The sequence below is a fragment of the Podarcis bocagei genome (genome assembly GCF_964188305.1).
Source record: "Podarcis bocagei genome assembly, chromosome: 6".
In the NCBI taxonomy this organism is placed as follows: domain Eukaryota; kingdom Metazoa; phylum Chordata; class Lepidosauria; order Squamata; family Lacertidae; genus Podarcis; species Podarcis bocagei.
Window position 1 is genome coordinate 79548542 of NC_138130.1, and position 25061 is coordinate 79573602.

The following is a 25061-nucleotide window of genomic DNA, read 5'->3' on the forward strand; positions in this document are numbered from 1 at the left end:
CTCACATATCTATGGCAATATTTGCCTGTTGGGATCTAATTGAAACACTATCATCTTAGTAATTGTAGACTATCCATAAGATTGTCTACCAAAATGAATTAATGACCTGAAATGTAACCTACTGGCCAATTCTTTTTAAAATAAAAACATAAGGTTCTGGAAGTTCCTGAAATGGTATCCAATTTTTAAAAACAGTACTTCCTGTGACAGGACTTGGTCTACTTGCAGGACCTCCAGAACCTTCTAGATAGAATGATGAACCTTGAAGATAGGAACACTTTCCCTTGAACAATATTATCTCTGATTTTAAGTGAGGCTGGGTCTTTAGTTGGTTGAAGGATCTCTTAAACAGACTGATCAGAGCTACTGGCAGTCTAGATAGTCAGCAACAACTAATTGTGTTGAAGCATTCCTTTGTCAGTAAAGCTTCTGTCTAGAAGACTCTATCACACAAATGTTCTTACCCACCTCTCCCTTTCCTTTGCCCCTTGCTACTAGATATGTATTGCAGCCTGATTTCCCTCTATGAATGAGTATTTTTATCTCTTGCATAGGTGCAGAGAGCTGCTACTGCTTCCTAGCTTGTGGGTCAACTTCATCTCATCTTAGTCTTTGACCTTTTCTGTTATCATGTCAGATACAGAGTCAATATAAGCCTTTGCAGGAGTAATAATTTCTGGTATTAATTTGTCATCTCTTTCTCGCTGTTTATTTTTTGAGTTTAGCTTCTTGAAAGGTTTAAAATGGGGCTTTTCAGTTGACTGCAGAGAGTCTCTTAAATTACAAAAGTAAACCATCTTTGCTGTGAGTCTTGGAGTACCTGCTCTCTGCCTTGCAGGCCTTTTCTCTTGTCATGGTCAGATCACTTCCTGCTGAGATTTAGGCTTTCAGCACCTTTCCCCCCTCTGCAGCGGCAGGGAACCAATTAAAACGCTCCACCCTCAGAGGCTAATGGATCCAGTGAGTTTCCAGACAGCTCTGGGGGATTTTCCAGCTGATAGAACTGGTTCTGTCAAAGCCCTGGCCAAACTCTGGAATATCAGAATGGCTCAGGCTGTTGAAACAATTGCCCCTGAGTGCCCTCTCGCACTTCCTGGAGTCCGTTTGGCTCCCTGGCATATTGCAGAGCTTAAGGTTTGTTTTTGTTTTAGCATTATTTTGTGTTCTCATTTTTTTGTTGTGAACCGCCCATGATCTTTGGATGAGGGGTGATATACACATTTAATAATAATAATAATAATAATAATAATAATAATAATAATAATAATAATAAATGCACTAAGCATTGTACATGTTCAAAGGGGAGAACTGTGCTGTTACATAGGTGCACCATGCTGCCTGATCAGGTGGTGGAAGCTAAATATACTGTGATATACGGAAGAAGAAAGCTGTGAATACTGTCCTTTCCTGCTGTAAGAGAGCAAGATGGTTGTGTGTGTGTTTTGTGTGTGTGTGTGTGTGTGTGTGTGTGTGTGTGTGATTGCTCCCCCTGGTGATATCAGAAGTTTAGCTCTTACTGCTATCTCCAGTCGCATAGTCCTCCTCATTGGGATTAAAACAACTGGATGCTATAATCCAAAATAAAAATGTCTATATTAAAGACTGAAATAAATGCACAGCTAAACAATATTAAAACATACTACTTCAAGAATATGGTGTTAGATACATTACTTATCTTTTTTAGTATTATTTTTCAAAGGTTTAAAACATATTGCTAAATAAGAAGAAAAGGAATTTAATGAAAATACCTTGTGCCTTGTATATATCATAGGGCAGAATTATACTTCTATCTACAGCAACTCTCTCCATTAACAAGGTACCTCAAAATCTAGACATAGCTGGGCAGAGGATTTTCATTGCAGGAAATTTTATCTGTGTGTAACCCAAAGCGTATTCTTATTTACCAAACAGCTATGTTATAGTTAGATTTTGAATTACATGAAATGAAACAAGTACACCCAAACAAGTTAGGAGGTTGTGTTAATATTACCTTTGTAAAATGAGTGGGTAAAGCTCTGCTCAGGAATTAACTTGGCAAGGAATCCATGGTTCAAACCTGGGTGTGGGATAGATGGTATGACCACAACTGTGGAGAAAATCATGGAGTCAATTGTGAGCCAGCTGCTTATCGCCTGTGGCTTGGTCCACTGTGGATCCATGACACAAGTCCTATCTCACTGAAACATGCAAACATGGCACTAACAACGTGTTTCTCAGAGAGAAATCAAGAGATAGGAAAAGAACATACCTTTAAATAATGCGTCATAAAAACAACATTTATAGAAAAGACAGGTATACATAGACAAGACAGGCATGGCCGGAATAGTGAAACCAGCAGTTTCCTACTCCAGCATCACAGCATAATACACAAATGCGGAAACACACAAAATATAAACACAAAATCAGCATGGCTACATTATTTAGTTGATTAATTGGTCAGATCAATCAATTAAAATATCATAATAAATTAAAGTGTTTGGATTTTTCAAAATACAAGTTTCAAATACAAATACCGTAGGTGGCATGGCACCATTTTAGGCATTCTTTCTTCTTCCTCACACAAGGGAATATATTTTCTAGAATGGTGTCTCCTACAACATGTGTGTGTCATCTATCACAAGTGAACCATGCCCCCCCCATAATCTTTTCTTAAGTAATAAATTTGTGTAGATTTAATCAAAGAAATTTACTCGAACAATTAGAATATTTCTAGAAACAGGGAAGAACCCTAAAAATTAGGGTGTACACTTAAGAACATGTTTATAGCAAAATACTTTAATGCAGGAATATTTTAGAGTGCCCAGTAAACTATCCTATAACAGTTAATAACATAGGTTTGCTTTGAATAAAGGTAACAGCATCAAATTTGGTTTTACTATATATGAATCTTTTACTAATTTTACTGTAAGATGCAAGGTCTTCATGATGTAAACAGTATCAAAGATTAGTAAGCCAAAAAATACAGCTGAAAATAAATATATAGGAACAGGTTTGTGTGTGTGTGTAATACTGAGTTCTAAACAACTTTCATTTGGAAGAAGAAAGCATATGGATACATATGGCACAACCATGAACCAATGCAGTGGAACTTAAAAAACATGGGGTGGGATTCAATGTAGTGCTAAGGAGATCACTCCATCAGCACAAGCATTTCTGCTTGCCCTATGGAACAATTTCCTTGTGTGTTCTGCTGGGGGTTCTCCCAACACTGCAAAGCAAATTTGGGGGAGGCACAGAGGGCATGCGCGGAGTAGGAAAAGGAAGAAGGCTCTGCTGAACTAGTGGAAGGTCTTGCCTTGGGTTCTGCTTATGGAACTGAGTAACTGAATATGGCCCATGGTTCTCAGATTAATAAGGTATGCGATGCAGAAACACTCTCAATGACAGCTTCTTCAGCTGATAAATGAAAACTCCTGACAGCTTCTTCAACTGATAAAAATCCAGCTGAAGCATTATTTTAACTTGGGAAATTGATAACCATGTTAACTACTAATTTTGTCTGTGCAAAATAAATGTGTTAAAATGAGGAACTGCAAATACCCAAGGAACTAAACAGGAATAAAACCTAACTATTCGATATAAGATTTCATAGGCTTGTCTACTCAATCATAAAAAGCAGGATTCCCCGGATTGGCCGAAACAATAAATAACTTTTAAGAAGCATTTTATACCGCATACAAACTAAGTATGCACCTGTATTGGCCTTACTTTAAAAAATATTAATTTTTAAAAAACAATTTTATAACCTATAGAAGCTGTTTTCAGTATATTGAATATTTTGCAAGACATGCACTCTGAAGAGGATTCTCTTTTGAAGTTATGCAAAACTGAAAAAATGAATGCATAAAAGTAAACAAATAAAAGTTAACCTTATATGTAGTTAATAGATGATAGATGATAGAAACTGTAGATAGCTATGTAGATATAGATACATACACACTGTTTCTCCTCCAAAAAACTGAAAGTCACTCCTAGGATAGTTTGACCCAATCTCATCTTATAGGGCACAGACTGCCACAGAAAGACAGAGGACCATGAAGATACTTCACTTCTTTAAAAGCTTTTTTGAGCTGGTACTGAATTAAAACTAAGGATTTTGATATGCTATGTTGGACACCACTGCCATCAAATGTTGGTCTTCCTTTCAAAATCCATTCAACATAAATGCACTGATGCACTCCAATTTTCCATCACTGGTAAAAAGGGATGGGTAAGTCTCACATTAATCATCAGTGCACGTAAAATGCCTTATATCAGGTGGGATTATCTGTCCACCCAGTCCAGTACTGTCTAGCCGAACAGGCAGAAACCCTCCTGGTTTTAGGCAGGGGTACTTCCCATAGCCTGCTACACTATCCTTTTCTTTGAGTGGTGAGCCGAGAATTGATCTTCTGCACTGCTGAGCTATGATGCCTTTCATGCAAAAATACCCAGGCACTAATGTGGCACAAAGTGAGGGGGGAACTGAGAAAAATCACATCAATTGTGAGCTTAATTAAAACCACATGACAAGTTAAATATAAATTAAATTAACATTTTAGAAAAATATTTATCTCTAGCTCCATTGCAGAGGAGCAATTGATTAAATGTATACTACTGAGAGGTACCATATCGGAAGATAACAGAACTTTTGACAGCCTGTCTCCTATAGTCCAAGACAATGGCCAAGCAATGCTAGGAATGACAAACCAGACCAAGAAAGCAGAAATATTCCCAGGACAACTTAAAGAAAAGAAGACCCATCAGAAACTGAATAAGGTTAATAGGTATCATTTGAACTTTTTTTTTTCCTATAGTCAAGTATCCATTGTCTAAAAAATTATGCAACATAAACAGAAAAACAGTGGTACCTGTACTTGTTGGTGAATTTATTTCCTGCCTGATATTTCTACCTGCCTGGATTCCAGACCTTGCAGTTTCTCGTTGAGGTTCGAGTATGTCCCGATACTTGGAGACCATCAACACAGAAATGAAGTAAACAACAGCCAAAGCTAAAAACTGAGCCTGCTTGCTATCATCCTGCAGAAAAATCATAAATACAATTAAAATACTCAACATGTCCTGTCACACTTAACAAATGTTTCTAGACTGAAAACTGTACTGCCAAAGACCAGAGGCACTAGCTTGCAAGGGAAATTGGGGGTCTGACACAATGTCAGGAAGTTGGGAGGAGCCAGGGGCAGAACTGAATTCAGTGGCAATGTGACTTCAGTGGCCGGCGGCTCTTACGTCTCCTGCCACTGCCATGAGGCTGCTTCGACTCTCCTTCCCCTCCATGGCAGGAGGAGGAGGAGGAGTTGTCCATTGAAGCAGTGCCGCACTTAGTTCCACACTCACTCTACACCACCCTGATTTTTGGGGACATGGGGGGTGACCCTATCTCAAAAAATAGGGGGGTAAAAGTGCTCAGCCCCCTTGAGCTGTTGCCCCTACAAAGAACTATAATTGCCTAAGGACGATTTCACACTTTCATCTCACTGGGAATTTGTGACTGGATATACAGAGATATAAAGATATATACCAACAGGCATTCATAATAAAGAAATAAAGAGACATACACATCTCAGCAGGAAGCGTGTATACATAAATGTGGTTTCTACAGTAGTTTCTAGTGGAGGTTTTGTTTTAGGCCTGATTAAAAATGACCCCAATTCACAAGCTGCGAATTTGGAAGAGCTGTTTTGGAAACTGGGAGTGCGCAATTCACTGGCTTATCAGTTACCAGTTAGGGTTTAGGCAAGTGGCAGCTGAGCCCATCTCGGAAGCTGCTTGCCACCCTTTTTTTCCTTCAACAATATCCCCTCAGAACAACACTACGTCATGGTGGCCACCAAGAGGAGCTCCACCAGTGCTTGAAGCAGCAAATTAAAAAGAGAGTGGAACTGCTTCAAAGCAGTGAGCCCCCGTCTGCAAAAAAACCCCTTTCCTAACTATTTCCCTCTGAACCTTTCCCCATCCTCAATATGTAATTTTAAGCCCCAAATTTTCAAGGTACAACCTTTAGCTCAGCTTAAGTTTTAAACTTTAAATCAGCTCCATGATACAGTTTAACAATTCAAGGGAATACCTTTTACTGAATAAAGTACTGTTTTAAGATAAAAGAGTCTCTTACAATTCTAAAAATAACCTGTCCATGCAAGGTTCCTGATCTTGCTAAATCTGATCAAGTCACCAAGGATGTTAAATTTCAAAAAGTGGATAAAGTCATCTTTACTTAGGGGATTAGATAACAGCTCCCAGTATAAAAATAATTTATTAAAGAAAGATGTTCCACATATACATGCATAATTACTATTTTAAGAAAAAAAGATGCATAGCGTAGATTTACAAATACCTTTGTTTCTCTCCCATGGACATTACACAGGCAAGAAATCCTTTAAGAAAAGCTGCCAATGATAGTACTCACCACATCACGAAATACAACTGCTCGCAGACGATTAATATCTACATCTTGAAGAAGTCTATCGGGATCTTTAATAGGTGATAGGTTACCAGGAACATTTTCCAGTGGAGTCTAAACACACAATAGTTATATAGTTTCAGAAAGGTTCAAGCTCAAAATACTCAGCTGTTCCTACATGTATGTGTGTCTTTGTATGTATCATCTTGTTTCATAGATAAAATATGGTATTGTAAGCTTTATGAAGTTCTCTAAAACACAGAAAGGGACCTTTAATGTCAAAAAACCTTTAAAGTGTCTCACTTACATACCAGGTACACTTCTCAAAGCTCTACTATTTAAGTGATTCACCTGCTTTGTATAAGGTTACTCAAATTAAATCTGCTTAAACAAACACAAATTTCTCATCAATACAAGTAGAAACTACAAAGAACAGTGGCATCCACCTGAAGATTTTAACTTAAAAAGAAAACTTCATATATGATCTTTATCTTTCTCTGCCACTTTATCATCTCTACCAATACCCTGCTTACAGACTCCAAGAAAAAAACAACTAGGCCCATATAATAGTTCAGAACAGCCATGGTAATAAGGCTAAGCAGAACTTTCCCCTGGGAAAATCAGAAGACTGTTCTTGTCTCCTGACCAGGAAAAAGTGCTTTTCTGTTGTAAAGACTGCCCCCTTGGGATTTATAGAAGGGAGTAACTTCTGTTTTACCAAAGTGACAAATCATCATAACCAATTTAAAATATTATATGACACATTGTAATTATTTCCAATTCATTCATTTTATGCAATGGTATCTATTATTTTAATAGCTTACCTTAGCAGTAGTAGTTGCACTTATACCCTGAAGAGTCTCCTGAGTTTTACTGCTGATTAGTGAAGATTTATTTACCCTTTCTCTCTGTCTCTGTCGACATTCCAAACAGTTTCGCACAGCAACACAGCAAACTAAAAAGGTTTAAGAAATAGCATTGGAATATCAATCTTAATGAAATTCTTAAAGCAACAATGAAAAAAAATATTGTATCCTAGTGCCTGAGATCTGCCATAATATGTTACCCTATCATGACATAAACGCTGGATTTTACAACAGCATCTATATGCACTAATGCTAAAACTGAGGCAGAGTTAAATGTACTCATCTCTTAATCATGTGTATTTAATTTTATTCAGAAAAGATACTACTGTTGAACACTAAATGAGCAGCAACAGTATACACAGCATAGTAGAGAACACATTTAAATGAACCCTCCTTATGCTTTTGCAATTTGTAATTGATGGTGATGGGAAAGTGGTTGAGGACTAGTATCTGAATTGATTGAGGAGGGTCAGATGAAAGAGGAGCAGCATACAAAGTGAAGCTAGGGTAGTCCTGATAAGGCGATCCTGAAGAAGGAGGATGCCCGGCAAATAGAGAACTATGCCATTTGAGGCATCAGGAATGGATGACAGAAAGCACAGAGGTAAAATGATAGAAGACCATCAAGTGATTGGTTATAGATGAGAGGACACGGTTTAGTGCTGGAGCATATACAATGCATGCAGAAGGTTTGAAGTTGCCGCAATTATTAGTGAAAATGAGAGAAGTTACAGGGCTTGAAATCATCTCTGATTTGGAGAGGCCCACAGCTAGAGTACACAACGTTGCCTAGGGTTACTGATGACCTAACAATATTAGGCAGTTTCATATAAGCATGCCTGAAACTGACAGAAGAGATAGTCAGAAGAGGATTGTAATTTTAATCTTGATTGTGTATATGGGAAGGAGTCCAAATAAAACACTTTAAGGAGAATGGTGAGCTAAATATAGTCATCAACAGAGGAATAGAATGAGGAATCCATTAGCATGCCAGTATGCTTGTCATGCACCATAACCAAGGCTCCTTCAAACTAACAAGTTCCGCTTTTTGTGTCTCACAGCATGTAACACATTATCGTCCTCTTGCAGCAATCATGTTAGCTTTTTTGGTATATGTGAAAAATGTACAACTTTTAAGAATACGATGTATAATAACATAAAGCGCTCTTGAACAGTTCTGCTACGTAGAGAAATACTTGTTATCTTAACTGGATGCAATTTTCTTCAAACACAACAAAATACAGAAATTTTTAAAAGGTAGAAGCTATGAACAGAGCAAATGAACATATGTTCAAAAAATTTGCTAATTGGCATAATAAAAATTAATGGTGGTGTTGAAGAGAATAAGCAGATATTCTCAACTGCACAGATTTTTGGAACCCAAAGAATCAAAAGCAGGTCAGCTTTGGCTTTTTTCTTTTTTTCTTTTTTACTGCAGCCTCATTTCGTTGATCTGTAAGTAATTATTTAATGCACTGAGCTGTTCCATGCAAACTTACCAAGCCTTAGGCACTGTCGCATTAAGCCTCCAGAAGACATGTTTTTTTCAGCTTCAATTTCACTAAAATTTAGCGAGCTGGCAAATACTAGTACATCAACCATAGCCATCAGGCGGCTGAGGAAAGTCACTGCTGTCTCTGCTGACATACCCTGAGTTACTTCAATGTTCTCCAATTCAGTCTTTAAAAGAAAATCATTACATTAGACTCCTAAATCTACCACACATTTGAATGCATGAAATATACCAAAACAATTTCCGATTAAACTGAACACAAACAGTATAGAAATGGGCATGAGAAGAGATGGATTCACATTTGCATGCCATATTAGGTAATACAAAGTTCCTACACTGGTAAGTAAACTAATGCTACTCATATGAGCCAAAGCACTATGGTAATATGAGTGTGTGAGACAATGCAGAAAGAGTTCTCAATTTTGCCTATCTGTAAATTGTCCATATTAAGGAACAGAAGCACAGGACAAGGAGGACTCATAGAGCTGCTATATCTTCCTGCATCATTGGGGAACTAAGAGAAGATACATAGCCCACGCAAAATATAATCTTGTTCTATCTTTGAGGTACACTTAGGAAAGCATTATTTGAAAAGTGGACACAAAGCATAATTTAATTTATTTTTGGAGTACGAGGAGAAACAAATATGATTGCCAGGACACTGTCATGAGATGAGTAAAGTCACAACTGATTATACAGTCTAATATTTTGTTTGTTTGTTTTTTAAATTTATATCCTTTCCTTCCAAATGAACCCACGGCAGCAAACAAGTGATAAAAAAAATAAAAACTGTTCCAATACATATTGGAATTTTAGACTAGGGTGATTATTATTTTTGACCAAGTGGGATTTACTGCAGGGTGTCCTATTTGTTAGCCCTACAAAATTAAATATATGTTGTTGTTGGCATCCGTCTGTCTAGAGAGACAATGGAGTGCACCTCTGGAGGTGAAATCAATCCCCCTTCCTGCGCACACACATAAAGTATATCTATCGCACACGCACACACTTCTTTCATGCAGTGACTTGTCAGATTGTTCCTATGAGCGCGTGTATACGCAAAAGTTACAATTAAATTATTTAGCAATCCAAGGGCAATCTTGCAACTAAATCCTGTTTACAAGACCGTAACTGGAAAATTCATCCTTTTCCATGTCCACAAAGTCACAGGATCACTTCCAAAAGTGGTATGAGTGCCAACTGTTACGTTGCAACTATCCCATAAAAATAGTGCCACTCTACATCCAAAACAGTTATTTTGAAGATTATACCCAGTCATATGTGGAGGACTATAGAACACCGAGAGTATTATAAACAAGTCCAAAGAAATATGCTCTAATTTATATTTAAACCCATTGTGTTCCACAATTATAAATTACAGTTAGTTTTTAAGAATGTAAACTCAATAGGAAGGTCCATTTTCACAGAGAAACTTACAAATATGTTGGAATATGATTTTGCTCTCATTAAAAGTTAGGAGAAAGAAGTCAACGATTTTAGGAAGTGCTCCCATTATTGTCTGGTTAAGTAATTATTTCACCAAACAGATTTCACAGGCAAACTAGAATTATTTTTCTCGTTAAAATTTAGGAATGTGAAATCCCTTCAAACACCTGCCTAACTATACCTTTTTCATTCCTTTTCGCAGCTCTTGTTTCACCCCTCCCCTAAACTGCATGATTGCATCCCAGCCAACCAGGGGGCACAAAGAGAACATGACAATGTTGTGGCACAACACAAACCATCATAAGTAACGATGTGGCACCACTACTGAGCGAAAAATAAAGCAAATGTTTTATATTTAGTGTAAATTGGTGGAGAAACACTTCAGTTCTTGCGATGACTGCATTGTCTTACAACAAGGCCACACAGTTTTCTATTGTAATGAAGGGACAGTAAAATACAGAGAATCCTAAATGCGCATCTGGATGCAGATATTGTTCACCGACATTACAAAACTTCCAACAGGATGCACTTTTGTTAGTGCATCAGTGGGGCAACAAAATGTTGTAATGGTGAGCCTGTTCAGGTTTGTAGCCACTTCCTCCTGAGATTTCCACTTCCCCACCCCTATCAATCAGTCAACATTTAATGTTCACTGGGCATTCTCAGCTCTGAATAGATTGTTTTAGGCTTCCCCCTCCACTTATGGGTTTCTTCTATTTTTTGGTAGTCCTGCAAGGCTTAGGATTCCTCCCAAATCTTTGTGGTATCCTTCTGCACCGCCCGTGAGATGAGACCTGGGGCCACTGCTTTACAGTGGCTCTGATCGCTCTTGGAGGGACAAGTTCAGAAAGTGATGCTGGGGAATTCCTGTTCAACCCCATAGTCACTGACATGCGGGGTCCCTCAGATCTCCATCTTGTCCCTCGTGATATTTAACATATAAACTTGATCCAGGTGCCAGATCAAGCACCCACCCAAAGTTTCTCTTCTTCGTCCACTTGCCCCACAGCCTCCGTTGCTTTTAACAAGCTTATTTTTATTGCAGTGGAACCTCCGTTTTTGAACATAATCCATTCCGGAAAATCCTTCAACTTCCGAAATGTTCGAAAACCGAAAATCAAAGGGCTGTCAGCAATTTCAATGAGGAAAAAAGAGAATCACACATCGGAAGTCGTTTGAGTTCTGAAAAATATTTGAAAACCAGAACACTTACTTCCAGGTTTAGGCACTCGAGAGCTGAAATGTTCAGCAATGGAGCCGTTCAAGAACCGAGGTTTGACTGTACTTTGTATTTTATAAAGTTGTTTGAAAATGATGTAAGCTACCTTGACTCCAACTTGGGAGAAAGCCGGAATATAAATACACTAAACAACCACCACAATACATAAAGATAAGGCCTGTGCAAATGAATTCTATTTATTTATATGATCCCAAATCCACAAATTGAGCTGGACTGTGGATACAAGCTTTGGACTGGCCATGTTTGTGATGAGAATATCTTCCTTCTACCAGGCACAAAATTTTGCACCCTCCAAACTCTTTCCTGCAAAAATAGATAATTTGGGGAGGAGATAACACTTTGTCCTCCTCTCTTTTAAGGTCTACTCTATGCTAATGTTGCCTATTTCATAAAACAATGTAAATATTCAAAACAGATCTTTTACTATGCAAGCGCTAACGATCCAAGCATGAATAACAGTTAAAAAATAACCAGTCAATTTGTTTAGGTTTTTCATTGATATTTATCCAATAAAAATTAGGCCTGCAGTAAAAATAATATTGAATGAGTATTTTCCTGAAACAACAGCATGTTTATTATCGGTAAGTCCCTTGATCCACTACACACCCACTAAACACAGATCATGTAGGTGAAAGCACAATAATACAAAGTGGATGGTATGTCCTCCCACATTTTGATGCATCTGAATCAAAGTATTGCATGTGGTGCCCTGTGATATGTTGTGAAGATGGCATTTCCGACTCAAGATCAATATATTTACAGTGTTATGAACAATTTCATAATGCAGATATTATTTACTTCATTCTATCAAAGGCTGGATAACTGAAAAATGCATAAGAAATAAAATAAATTGTAAAAGCTATGAACTGAAACTTGTAGCAGTAATACTAACCTTAGAACCCTGGACATGCAACAGACAAAGCAGACAACAGATCACAACAAAAAGAAAAAGAAATGTTACAGTCAAATTAAAAAATACAATGCAAAATAGAAACTAATACTCTAAAATCATGTATTTTACTTTACAATTTGAATGTTTCAATTTTTAAAACAACCTCTTGAAAACAAACTCTGAAGTTCAAACTTAAAATTAGATATCATTTGACCTATGCAGTTCAATATACACAAATAGATGAACAAAAATTAATATACGAAGAATAAATACGTTTTTCTTAGTAAAAGCTAGAAGTCAGAAATAGGGGAAAAAAGCCTGGCTTACTATTTGTAAACTTTTAATTCTTCAAAGACAGGAAAAGGCAAAGGTAAAGACAAAGACCCCATGACAGTTAAGTCCAGTCAAAGGCGACTATGGGGTTGTGGCATTCATCTTGCTTTCAGGCTGAAGGAGCCAGTGTTTGTCCACAGACAGCTTTCCGGGTCATGTGGCCAGCATGACTATACCGCTTCTGGCACAACAGAACACTGTGACGGAAGCCAGAGCGCACAGAAATGCCGTGAACCTATTTATCTACTTGTACTGGAGTGCTTTTGAACTGCTAGGTTGGCAGGAGCTGGGACAGAACAATGGGAGCTCACTCCGTCGCGGGGATTCGAACCGCCAATGTTCTGATAAGTAAGCCAAAGAGGCTCAGTAGTTTAGACCACAGCGCCACCCGCTCCCTACCTTCAAAGGCGACCCCTCCATCAAAATAAAATGAAGCGCTCGGTGCCTCTAAGACATTTTGAAACCCAACAATTTGCCAGATGCAAGGATCTTGTGATCTGCTGGTAATTTTTACGGTTTTATATTTACATTCACCATTCTGAGCTGCAAAATAGTTCTAAGCAACCGCTGAATGGCTCCATGCCATCAATCATTTTCCAAAGAGTATTCACAGATCAGCTGCAGTACTGTGAAGTGTGCCTTGTCAGTCATTTGGCTGAGAAAGCAACATGGTTATCTAACATGCATTACCAAAATAGCGGCTGTGTGCATACTAGAACATTTCTACATTTTAAATTAAATTTCAAGAGCCCCGATCCAAATAGCAGTTTTGCGTGCTAAATGGAGCTCTAGACTTATATTTGGAAAACCACTTTTGAAACTCAGAAAAGTTTTTCAAAAGCAGCTTGCAACTTGGAATAGGTAAAAGACGTATGTTGTTCAAACGAAAGTCTCAGATCCCACTGGGGGTGCCCAAAGTAGCACTTTGAATCTAAGTTGCTGTTTCCAAAGAGAAACCTGTTCTATTCTCACATTCCTATCAAAATCTAAAGGCAATACACTGTATTTGTGCTGTAATTTATGCTGTAATTGTGTCATGTATGACCTCAAACAAACTCCTCCTGTTTGCCAATTTGTACAGTCTATTCATGACTGTTGTGGTCTCATTGTTTTTTAACTAGGAAATCTATCTTACACCAAACTTTGCATTCTTACTGGGGGGGGGGGGAGCCAGGGCAGCTTTAAGATCAAGAGGATTTCTCTATTCTACTGACCAGAAAAGAACCTGCGCTTTATTGGAAACACCAGATTCTTTTTATGAAGTGTTCCAAGAACTGAGCGCATCTATAAGTGATACCCCTGCACATTAAATGCCAAGAGGCTAGTAAGACTTGTGGAAGAGTGGACTACATCGCCCCAGGCTGCAAGTGAGGTATCTTCTTTCTCTCTTTTTAATATTCATTCATTTAAGCAATTTCCTGCAGGTTAATTATCATCATCATATGCAGCAAGGAGAAAGGTTCTAATCCAGCCTGCTCCTCATTCCACTCCTGGGGATTTTTCAAGTAGGAGGTTAATACAGAAAATGTGAGTGCCAGCTCCCATTCTATAACCCCAGAACTCTACAGCCCCATTCCCACTTCCCTGTTCTTCAACCTTGGGTGCTCAGATATTGCTGGACTATAGCACCCATCAAACACGGCCAGCTTAGTCATCTGTCAGGGCTGATGGGAGTTGTAGTCCAACAACATCTGGGGACCCAATGTTGAACACTGGGCTAAGTGGGAAGTTAGGGGAAGATTAAGAGAAAAAACACTGATCAAAACTTACGTAATTCTGTATTGCAATGTGTTGCTTTTAGAAGGGTGACCTGTCTTATTTATTCATATTTATATTTAATAATTGTTGTAAAGAGCTTAGAGGTTTCTCTAAGCTCTTTACAACAATTCAGTGGTGTGTACATTTTATTAAATAAGTAAGCATTTTATGCATAATGTAAGTAAAGCTGTAACTGAGATCCAGAGTTATGTGCTTTGCTCCATGTGTGCAGGGGGCCTTTAGAAGTCTCTCCTTTTAGTTCTCTGTCCTGCTCTCAAAAGTATCCTTGAAACATGAGGCAGTTTCAGACACTCTTTAAAATATATTGTGATGTTTTGGGGGTAAAATGAAGAGAAGACGAGACGTACCACTGGATGTGTGCAAGCCATTGTACACATCTAATAGGCCTCTTTGGAACTTTGCCTATCTTTGTAAAACTGATGTTAAGAGTCCAGCAATAATTCTAAAGAAGGTATTTTACAGTGTTAGTGCCACAAGGAAGAAGTGGTCTAGGAATTTGAACTGTGCTTGTTTGTACTGTATCCAACAAAAGAATTCCACATATACCACCTGCAACAAAAGGGTGTACATACTTTGTCTCTCCTAAATGGAATATGCTCCCAAATTAAAGACATATTTCTCTTGAAATGTTTAGTACCTCCATTCAGATATTTTAGAAAATCATTCTATAATGATTCTAAATGGGATAAGCTAGATGAAAAGTGGTTTAGCTATTGGTATAACTTTCTAGCAATTGTGGCTATTAGTTTTCCCAGAGCATTTGAAAACTGTACTGTTTCAAAAATAAATCATTGCTTTAATACAGCATTACCTATATAAACTGGTTAAGAACATGTTTGATTAAAATTCACTTTCTAAACTTTTTTTTTTTTAAATGCACATTTTCTTCTTTTAAGGGAAACTTCCAAAAACAAAGCATCTGGCACATTGTTCTTGGCATGCAATTTTCAACATACCCACTAGATGGAAATATTGTACTTACAGTTGGGGATGTTGCTGCAGACAACAATGGTAGAATTCCTCCACAAGCAATGATAATATTGTCTACCATTTGGGAAATGAGGTGGATAGTGTTATGTACAAAAATAATATTCTCATTGCTATTGACAAAATCCATGACAGACTTTGTGGAATGGCTACAAAAAATAATTGAGGAAAAATGCGTTAGGGAAATTTTAGAATAGATTTCTAACACAAAGATCAAAACCAACATAAAGGTTTATTAACAGCAAGAAATCACAATGAAAACTATTTTTAAAAGGTAGCCTTGCAAATAAGTTCTGAAATGCTACCATCCAACTTTCTTTTTAATAAGCTGTCTGCCAACACATATGATACATTAATGACACACCTACCACTGGAGACAAAATGAACCAAACTTTCTTCCAGCTTATGGAAGCCCCACAAAGTTCCATGCAGCTTATTCCCTGACCCCGATATAAGAGTGTATGTAGCTTAAATTGGCTATTCTATAAGCTGCTACACAGGACTATTAACAAGAAACCTAATATGCTTCAAGGCCTAAGGGAAAAGAGTATTTCTCTCCTCTGTATCCCAGTTAGTTGTTTTCTACATCTTCTTTTCAAGAATGTGGAGTAAGGTGGAAGGCTATTAAGTAGATTAAGACCTGGGAGACAATGGCTCAAATCTCCACTTGACCTTAAAATGCACTTGGGCTAATCGCTCTCTTTCTCTCAGCCAACCTTCCTCACAGGATCAGGAATGTCACCTTGAGTTCCAACATTCTTGAAGCTATATTACTAACCATGCTGAATGTGTGTAGTAAATGTCAAACAGAAAATTTACTTTATGAAGAGCAGGAAGCATGCTACTCATTCAAGTAGCTAGGTAAAGGAATACATTAACAGCTTCCACAGCGGTAAGCTTAACTGCCTAGTGTGATTAACAGGCAATGATAGTTTTATTATTATACTAGTGAAATAATGATACAAAAAATGATACAAAAAGGCCCCTTACCTTCTCCAAACATGCACATCAGTTTCTAAAGCAAAAAGCAAATCAGTAAGTAGCCTCTGGTGCATTGGGGACCATTTAAATTCTGGAATACGAAACATTGTTGTTCGTGGACCAGGACTGAACTGTCGCCTCTGTTCTTCTGTCATGGGCATTCCCCGAAATCCCAAATCAACACGCAAGTCTCTATCCTGTTGTGTAATAGATCGACCTTGCACAGCCTAAATAAGCAGTAAATATATTTAAAATCTTCAATGCAAAATTCTGGCACTGGTTACACATGGGAACTAAAACACACGTATTTAATGTGATCTTTCTTCATAATTAAATAAAACAATGAAAGCAGTGTAAATTTGTCTCTAGCCATCCTTACTTAAACAATTTTGTCCTAATACCACCTATGAAGCCCTTTGTAGGCAAAAGCATGCATTTTGTCTCTAAGAACTAGTGCCAATTTGCTTCCTCCCTCCTTCCTGCCACATTCTTTGTATTTTGTGAGGCCTGACCTTCTTATCCCTGAAATGTCTAAGCTGCTCTAGGAGCCTTTTTTAGTTGAAGAGCAGCATTAAAATACGTAAGTAGGTAAGTAAATATCAACACTAAGTTTGACTTTATTAAATATTATAATTACTTTGCAGTAATTATATAATTATTTTGCAGTAAACAAAACATTAGTTAAGTTTTCTCACTCTTTAAGTGGAAGACCATTATCCTGGCAGGAAGTGATACAAAACACACAGGTTGTATCATGTGAGCTTGCTAGAAAGCTATTCAAAAGCTGATTATGTGCCGTTTGGTTGGTTAGTTGGTTTAAAAGCAGCCAGGAGGATCCTCTAGTAGCGCTAGAGAAAATGTGTTTGACTCTTCCCTGCTGTGATCTTTTTCTTGATCTAAATCCATCCCAGTAGCTATTTTCATCCTGTCCGTGTTGGGAAAATATGTATGTGAATTCCACCCAGCCCCACAGCATTGCTTTGGAATCAAAGAATGCTAGAGTTGGAAGGCATCTAGTCCAAGCCCTGCTCAATGCAGGGATCTTGTAGCTAAAGTGCTCCTAGCAGATGTTTGCACCATCTTCTACATGACAGCCCTTCAGATACTTGAAAACATGTATCATGTGTCCTCTTCATTTTCTATTATCCGGGCTTAACATTTTTCAAACACTTCTGTGCAACTTGGTTTCCAAATGCCCTCATTATCCTGTTGCCCTCTAGTTTGTCAACAGCTTCCTTAAAATGGGACATCCATAACTTGACAAAGTCGTCCAGATATGCACCCATCAGCAATGTTACTTCTAAAGATATTTGATACTTCTGGAAACTTGGGGTTTTACCCTGAATCTACTGAACCTCCCCTCTTGTGGATGCATGTTGCACTTTTGACTATGTAAACAATGGTACTTACTACTTGAACAACACAAATGTTCAACTGCCTTGTCTACTGTAATGCAAGGTCACCCTTGAGGATGGCCCAGAGGCTGCAGATAGTGCAGAATGTGGCCACTAGGTTGGGAAGTGGGGTAGCCTGATGTGACCATGTGTCACAACTCCTGAAAGTGCTGCACTGGCTATGAGCTGATGTGCCCAACTCAAACTGTTAGTAGTAGCATACAAAGTCTTATATGACTTGGGTAGTACTTAAAAAAGCACCTTCCCTAATAACCACCATCTTGGGCCCTACAATCAGCAGGGGAGACCATGTTGGTGGTGCCATTGCTAGGTAGTTTCCAGCTGGTGTTGACCGGTGACTGTTTTACACGGTTTTTAGATACTGTAAGTATATTTTTATTTTATTGTCTTACCACTTTGGGGACTGCCATGCTGAGCTTTTTGGGGATGAAGGGTGGGTTGGAAATTTAATAAATAAAAGAGAATGGTACACAAAGTATAGCTGCTTGAATGCAGGAATAGAAAGACATACACCTGACATAAGAGAAAACCAAGCCTACGCCCTACATAGTTTCTTTCCTAATGTAGAATTTTACTTGGGATTACAACACACTGAATTTTATTCTATTCATGAGCAGTCCCAATTGTCTCTAAGTGTGCATTGATGTAGACAAATGTGAACAGGGCAATCAAAAATATGGTTTTTTTAATAGGAGTGGTTACAAGTTGTAGTATTGAAAAGAAGGTCAAGACAGCTTGCATGTAAAACAAATATATTGTGTGATCTAGGGTTGTTTCCAGGTCTCAAGGCAATGGCCTAGGTTTCATTCACTGACAAGGAATCGTGCTGCTGTAGAGATAGTTGTCAACACTATGTTTCTGAAATAACTCCTTGAACTGCAAGCAGATAAACACAGGATTGGCAGAACTCTGTAAAGCTCTAAGTGCCATTTACTATGAGATGACTTCCATTTTTAAAGTATTTATTTTATAACAAACAATACCCTAATGTGTGGTATTGTTAAAACAATTAAAATAGAACACATGAAGCAACATACTTTAAATTATTGTTTTTGATGGATTAGACCGAGTTTGGGAGATGGCCAAAAAGCTGCCACAGCATTTTGCTTGATCATTAACAAACAGGAATCACTTTCATTCCTTGACATTTCAGTGTTTTGTAGTCAATAAGCATAGTTCCAACTATGTGGTTTTGAACCACATTCTGTAGGTATTCAAATAGCTATTTTGTTGATGTTGATTGATTCAATATTGCTAATGTAGATTTCTGGATTACATATCAGCCTTCACTGTATAATGTTTTATTCTCAAGGTCATAATTCAGTTTGCTTGGTAAAGAAAAGAAGAGAATGAAGTGTCAAGGATAATTACTAGGCAAATATTCAACGGCCAGCAAAAACTAATTAGCAGAATTACTTTCCAGTGCTAGACTACTGAAAACACTTCTGATCAAGACCTCCAAAGTGACTGAATAAGATACTGGATCAGCATAAGGATATATGAAGTTTTACATGTAAACAGTCTAAATGCAACAAATAAAATAATTAGTTTGCATTTAAGAACATTCATTTATAATTAACCAAAGTCCAGCCCCTCAGTACTGTTTTAAAATGGGATTAACTTCTCATGAAAAGTATTTGCCTTTGTAATATAAGGACAGTTGTTTCTTCTACAAGGAGAAATGATTTTGATGTGCAAAATAAATGGAAACCATTACTCACAATATTACTCCTAGTATAACTCCTTTTACTTCTCATAAGAATATAAGAGCCTGACGTGATCGGACCAAATGCCTCTCTAGTCCAGCATCCTATGACCAGACAGTTGCCAATGGGAAGCCTGTACGCAAAACCTGAGTGCAATAGCATTCTCCTCAAATTGCAGCTGCCAGCAACTGATATACATAGGAATGCTCTCTCGGGCAGTGGAGGTAGAATACAGCCATTGTGGCTAGTAGTAGTATCCTCCATGAATTTGTTTAATCCTCTTTTAAAGTCATCCAAGTTGGCAGCCATCACTACATCCTGTCGGAGTGAACTCCGTAGCTTAACTATGTGCTGCGTGAAGAAGTAATTTCATTTGACTGCCCCGAATCTTCCAACTTTGAGCTTCACTGGGTGGCCCCAGGTTCTCTTATTATGAGAGATGGTGTGGGGGGGGTATCCTTATTCACTTTCTCCACGCCATGCAAATCTCCATACAAATCTCTCCAAGCCATACACACCTCTGTAATAAAATCGTAAGAAGATCTACCGACTATTCCTTGCAATATACATGTAATTCAGGGGTAGAGAATCTGTGGCCCGACCGATGTGGCTAGCCTACAACTCCCACCATCTCTGACCGTTAGCCGTGTTGGGGATGCTGGGAGTTGAAGTCCAAAAACGTCCGGAGGGCTAAAATCTCCCCACATTTGCTGGAAGAAAGACTATCAAGGAAAAATGAAAGAGGGCAATTACAAAAGAGCAGCCTTTTATCCTCTATAACACAGCTGGCAGGGACAAGGTTTCTACACACCTTTGCACTGAAAAGAAACACAGGCTTAACCTGTGAAAGGTATTTTTCTTTGAATGAAAATCTGCTCTCAGTTGGATTTGAACAAAACTTTACATGATGGACACATACGCCTTTGCTGAGGTGGCCTTGAGGAGGCATGTGCTCCAGAATGTATTTAGAACATTTTATTCCCAACCAGCACAACTGTCTAAGCTGCAAACACTCACACTCAACACAAGAACGATAAAAAAACACACACCAGCAACAGGTAGCACCAGCAGGACTTCTCTGGATGCTGAAGGCAACTTGGAAACAGAGCCACTTAGACTAGGCAGTCAAAGAGAGAAGTGAGGCCTGAGACCAGCTTTTTACTCAAAGAAATACACTTTTTACAGGGAAGCCCAACAGTTGTGAATATGCTCTCAGGTGGGACATACAAATGCTGGGTCCAGAAAAGGTATATAATGTCTATCTACAACCCTAGAAGCACATTCTGGAGCACCTGTCTCCAAAAGGCTGCCTTAGCAGAGGCGTATGCATCCATTCTGTAAAGTTTTATTCAAGTCCATCTTAAAGCATCTCGAATTACAAATAGGAGAAAGAATTGCAATGAAGAGACTCTCATTTATTCTCCATGTGTGAGGTTCTCACTTGTCAGGGGGAAAAATCCTGGGAGTCATGGGTAAAAGCACTGCATGTGGAGAGTGCACTTGAACTATTTTCAGTTTGAAAGGAGTGGTGTTGCTCTTCCTAACAGCATCCCATTGCAATCGATAGTGCAATGTATTTGTTCCCAGGTGGCATATCTTCAATTTCTGACTGGCTATCATCAAAATTGGTGTCATTTAGAGAATCATTAGGTAGGGTGAGAAGAATCAGCATACCATTCTCTGGAACGCCCTCCCACCAGATGTCAAAGAGAACAACAACTACCAGACTTTTAGAAGACATCTGAAGGCAGCCCTGTTTAGGGAAGCTTTTAATGTTTGATGTATCACACTATTTTAATATTCTTTTGGAAGCCGCCCAGAGTGGCTGGGGAAACCCAGCCAGATGGGTGGGGTATAAATAATAAATTATTATTATTATTATTATTATTATTATTATTATTATTATCTGCAAAAAGGCATTGTAGTGCCTAAGAGACCCAGCTACTACAATGTTTGTTTTTAACAGGTGGACCCAATGTGACTTTTTATCATGAAATCACCAAGAGGTCTTCAGCAAACTAGTTTCCCTCAACCCCACATCTGCAGTACATTGATCATTATACTGACCCAGCCTGCCTTACATGCCAGAACAACATCTTCTGGAATTGTGCATAGTGTCTTTTTTATGACTGGGTAACTATCCTAAACCCCACGTTCCTCCTTCCTTTCAGTCTAATTCCCAAAGGGATTCAGAATGAATTTCTGCAATTATCTGCACAGTGCTCACTTTATGGTCTATTCCTGGCTACTGTTTACTGTTTTTCTGATCTAGACTTAGATCCTTCACAGTTAGAAAATTTGCTATTCTCTGTGGAAGCATGCTTGGTATATTTCTTACTGAAACAGTACTGAGTAATGTCTAGATAAAAATGTTTCTCCAATGCTACATGGCGACAGCTTTATTTATTATTTTAAATAAATGCCAAAGAGTGAGAGTGAAACAAAGTCAATAAAGTCTTCTTCAGTTGTAAAATTCTGGGAATATAACGTTTAAGAGAAAGCACACTCGGGTTGATTGCTTGGGAGTCATGGCAGAGTGTTACAGTAGTTTCACTGCTATTTGCAATGCCAGAAGGTTTGCTCCTCTCCATGGCATTTGCACTATGGAGGTCTGCATGTTTCCATCTCATTTCATTCTAGTAGCCTCTGTCCTTGACTCGTTTTATTTCCTAGAATTGTAGAGTTAGAAAGAACCATGAGGGTCATTTAGTCCAACCCCCTGCAAGGCAGGAAGCTTTCGCCCAATGAAGGGCTCAAACCCAAGACACGGAGATGAACAGTCTCATGCTCTACACCGATTCGTATCTACATGAAACTGCTGAGTGAGGTTATCTAGGCATTTACTTCTCTTTTAAAACTGATATACCTAAAATATAGACACACACTTTATTAATAAATTTAATAATATAGTAACATTGTCATTGTACCAAAAAACTTACTTGGGTTGTAGTGGTGGTTTGGATTTTTCTTATTTCCTTCCCCACTTCTTTCCCATCATCAGATCTTTCCGTATCTGATATAATACTCCCTGCATCTACATTTGGTACAGTTTTACCACTAGAAGACTCAGTCTCAAGAGTTGTAGCAACCATTTCTGCATATTCTAATCCTTTGGATGATGAAGCCAGGTCTCTCTCAGAAATTGTGCCCATTGCATCCACAGAGGTATGAATCTTGAATTCTTTATCTTCTATTATGCTTGAGCTACATGCTATGTCAGCACTACCAGTCATGTGAGCGAGGAGTCCAAGGTCATCATTCACACCAAGGTGCATCTGAGTCTCTTGCATATTTGCAATAGTAATGTGATTGCTGGACAGTTCAGGGAGCAATTTCTCCTCTTGGCTGGGTATTTTATCAAAAAGAAATGAGGTATTGTTAGAAGGTTCATCTTTCTCATCAGCTAGTGTTATCAAGGGACCATTGTCCTTCTCTTCACTTTTCTTAATTATGCCTACACTTCCGTGAACATTGTTCTGAAGTTTTTCAACTGCAGCACTATATACATTGTCCAATAAGGATTCTACTTCCACAAGGGCACCATTCTCTCTGGTTACCAAAGTCTCTGGTGATAAATCCATATCGTCCAGCTTTACTTCTGTGGCTTCTACCTTTTCTGCTTTTATATCAACTAATAGATCGTGAACTTCTACATGCACACCACCCCCTGGTCTATCTGCGCTTCCAAGCACATCATCAGATACTTTTGTTGCAATAAGTAAATCCCTAGTATCTGAACCAACAGGGTAGTCCGTTTCACTTTCTGGGCTTTGGCTTTGTGAAAGATCTTCAATTTCACGAATTTCTATTCCACCTTTTGCTCCTGTTGTCTGAGCTGAAAGGCCTGAGATAGTGCTAACATTCCCCTTTTTCCCCTTCTTTATATTCTCCTCTTCTTGTCTTTGATATTCTTCGTACATTTTTGCTAGGTACTCTTTGTGAGCTTCATAGGTGACCTTAATACAAACAAATTACAATTTTAGGAGAAAAGTCAATACTTACACGTTTAACTAACATTAAAACTGTTGGAACACTATCAAGCCACTGTGCTCTTTGAGTGAAACAGAACAGAGTATGGGCCCTTAGCAGGTTATTAACAAAGGGGGGAAATGGAACTATTAGGGGCAAATGTCACCAAGAACTCAGAAAAACAGATAAAGTAAAAATTTAAATGTAAGTGGAGGAAAAAAGTGATAAGATACTTAGCATTTAAATAAAATTGACATATAATATGAAGAATCTTTATGAAAACAATTATAAGTAGACTACATTACTTACATAAGTTTTATATCTCAGTGGGAAAAACTTTTCCTATCTGTAAAAGTAAATGCCTGTATCCAACATTATGCTCTGAGCTCTACTTGAACAATGGGACTTCCCCTTCCTATCACCTTCCCCTGAACTCCCCAAATCTCCTCCTGGGGGTCCCTCAACCATCTGGACAGATTTTGATGGTGCATGGGGAGTTACAGGGGAAGGAAGAGGATAGGATGGGGGAGGTATACTGAACAAGTGATCCACAAGCATTGGATGCAGCCATGATGCACTGATTATACCAACTATCAATGAAAAGATTGATAAAATCTAGGAATCTACATTAATTGCGAAATTGGTTCACTACATAAGAACTATGGAAGGGAAACAACAGCAAGGTATCTTAAAAATATTTTTTTATTTAACATTTTATTGAATAATGTAAAGAAAATTTAAAATTTCCACAATTTAGAGGATTTTTGTATTATACTCAATTATCAGTATTTCTCCTTTATTTAACTAGTAATATAGTAATATTATTTAACAACATTTCTGTGAGTGTTCATACACGCTGTGTTAAGATGTTGAATTTTGAGTTAAGATACCAAATTATGGCAAGCAGATCTATATGATATGTTAAAGACTATAATTGTATATTGCTATGTTTAATTGCACAGATGCAGCTGATGGAAGAACTATAGTGAAAATAATCCAAGGCAGTGGTAACTGGTCATATTTCATACTATCCACAAGATGGCACTAAATTCTATCTATGACATGTTGACTACTATAACAGCAGCTAAACTGAACTTCCAAAACTGACTCTTACCTTGGAATGGGCTATAGAAAGAGTATCAACCCAGACCCTCCATCCTCCCCACTCATACTTTATTGCATGGTACAAAAGAATGCGGAAGATGTTGTACACCATCTCAGTAATTTTCTGTTCTTCAGAGTTCTTTGGGTTGATATATCCCAGAGAAAACATCCAGTCCTGCCACACCGAACACTGAAGTAAACATCTAAAATAAAATAGTTACAATATGATCACATGGCATTTGAACTTTTCCATTTGTTACAGATGTAAGGAAAGCCTGAATATTTCATTCGAAATATTCATTCAAAGCATTCCATTCTAAGATATTACAACTTGTATTTCTTTTAATTAAGTTTTGTTTGCCTCTCAGCATCACATTACACATCCATGGAAAATATGCTGAGATTTGTAATTATTCTTTCTGGATTTTTT

General features: G+C 38.0%; 1 protein-coding gene across 3 annotated transcripts in view; it reads right to left on the minus strand.

The window, feature by feature from the left end:
• NBEA (neurobeachin) overlaps positions 1-25061 on the minus strand; it is a 366730-nt gene that overhangs the window by 268918 nt on the left and 72751 nt on the right. For 2 of the 3 annotated variants that reach the window (XM_081197851.1, XM_081197850.1), the window contains exons 21-29: positions 24642-24834; positions 22498-23514; positions 16447-16664; positions 15452-15605; positions 8766-8946; positions 7225-7355; positions 6407-6514; positions 4851-5019; positions 1991-2086 (exon numbers count right to left, since the gene is read on the minus strand). In XM_081197851.1, coding sequence (XP_081053977.1) covers positions 1991-2086; positions 4851-5019; positions 6407-6514; positions 7225-7355; positions 8766-8946; positions 15452-15605; positions 16447-16664; positions 22498-23514; positions 24642-24834 — 2267 coding nt within the window. Of the gene's footprint in view, positions 1-1990; positions 2087-4850; positions 5020-6406; positions 6515-7224; positions 7356-8765; positions 8967-15451; positions 15606-16446; positions 16665-22497; positions 23515-24641; positions 24835-25061 lie in introns of those variants that run through there. The other variant, XM_081197849.1, reaches the window with a different exon arrangement.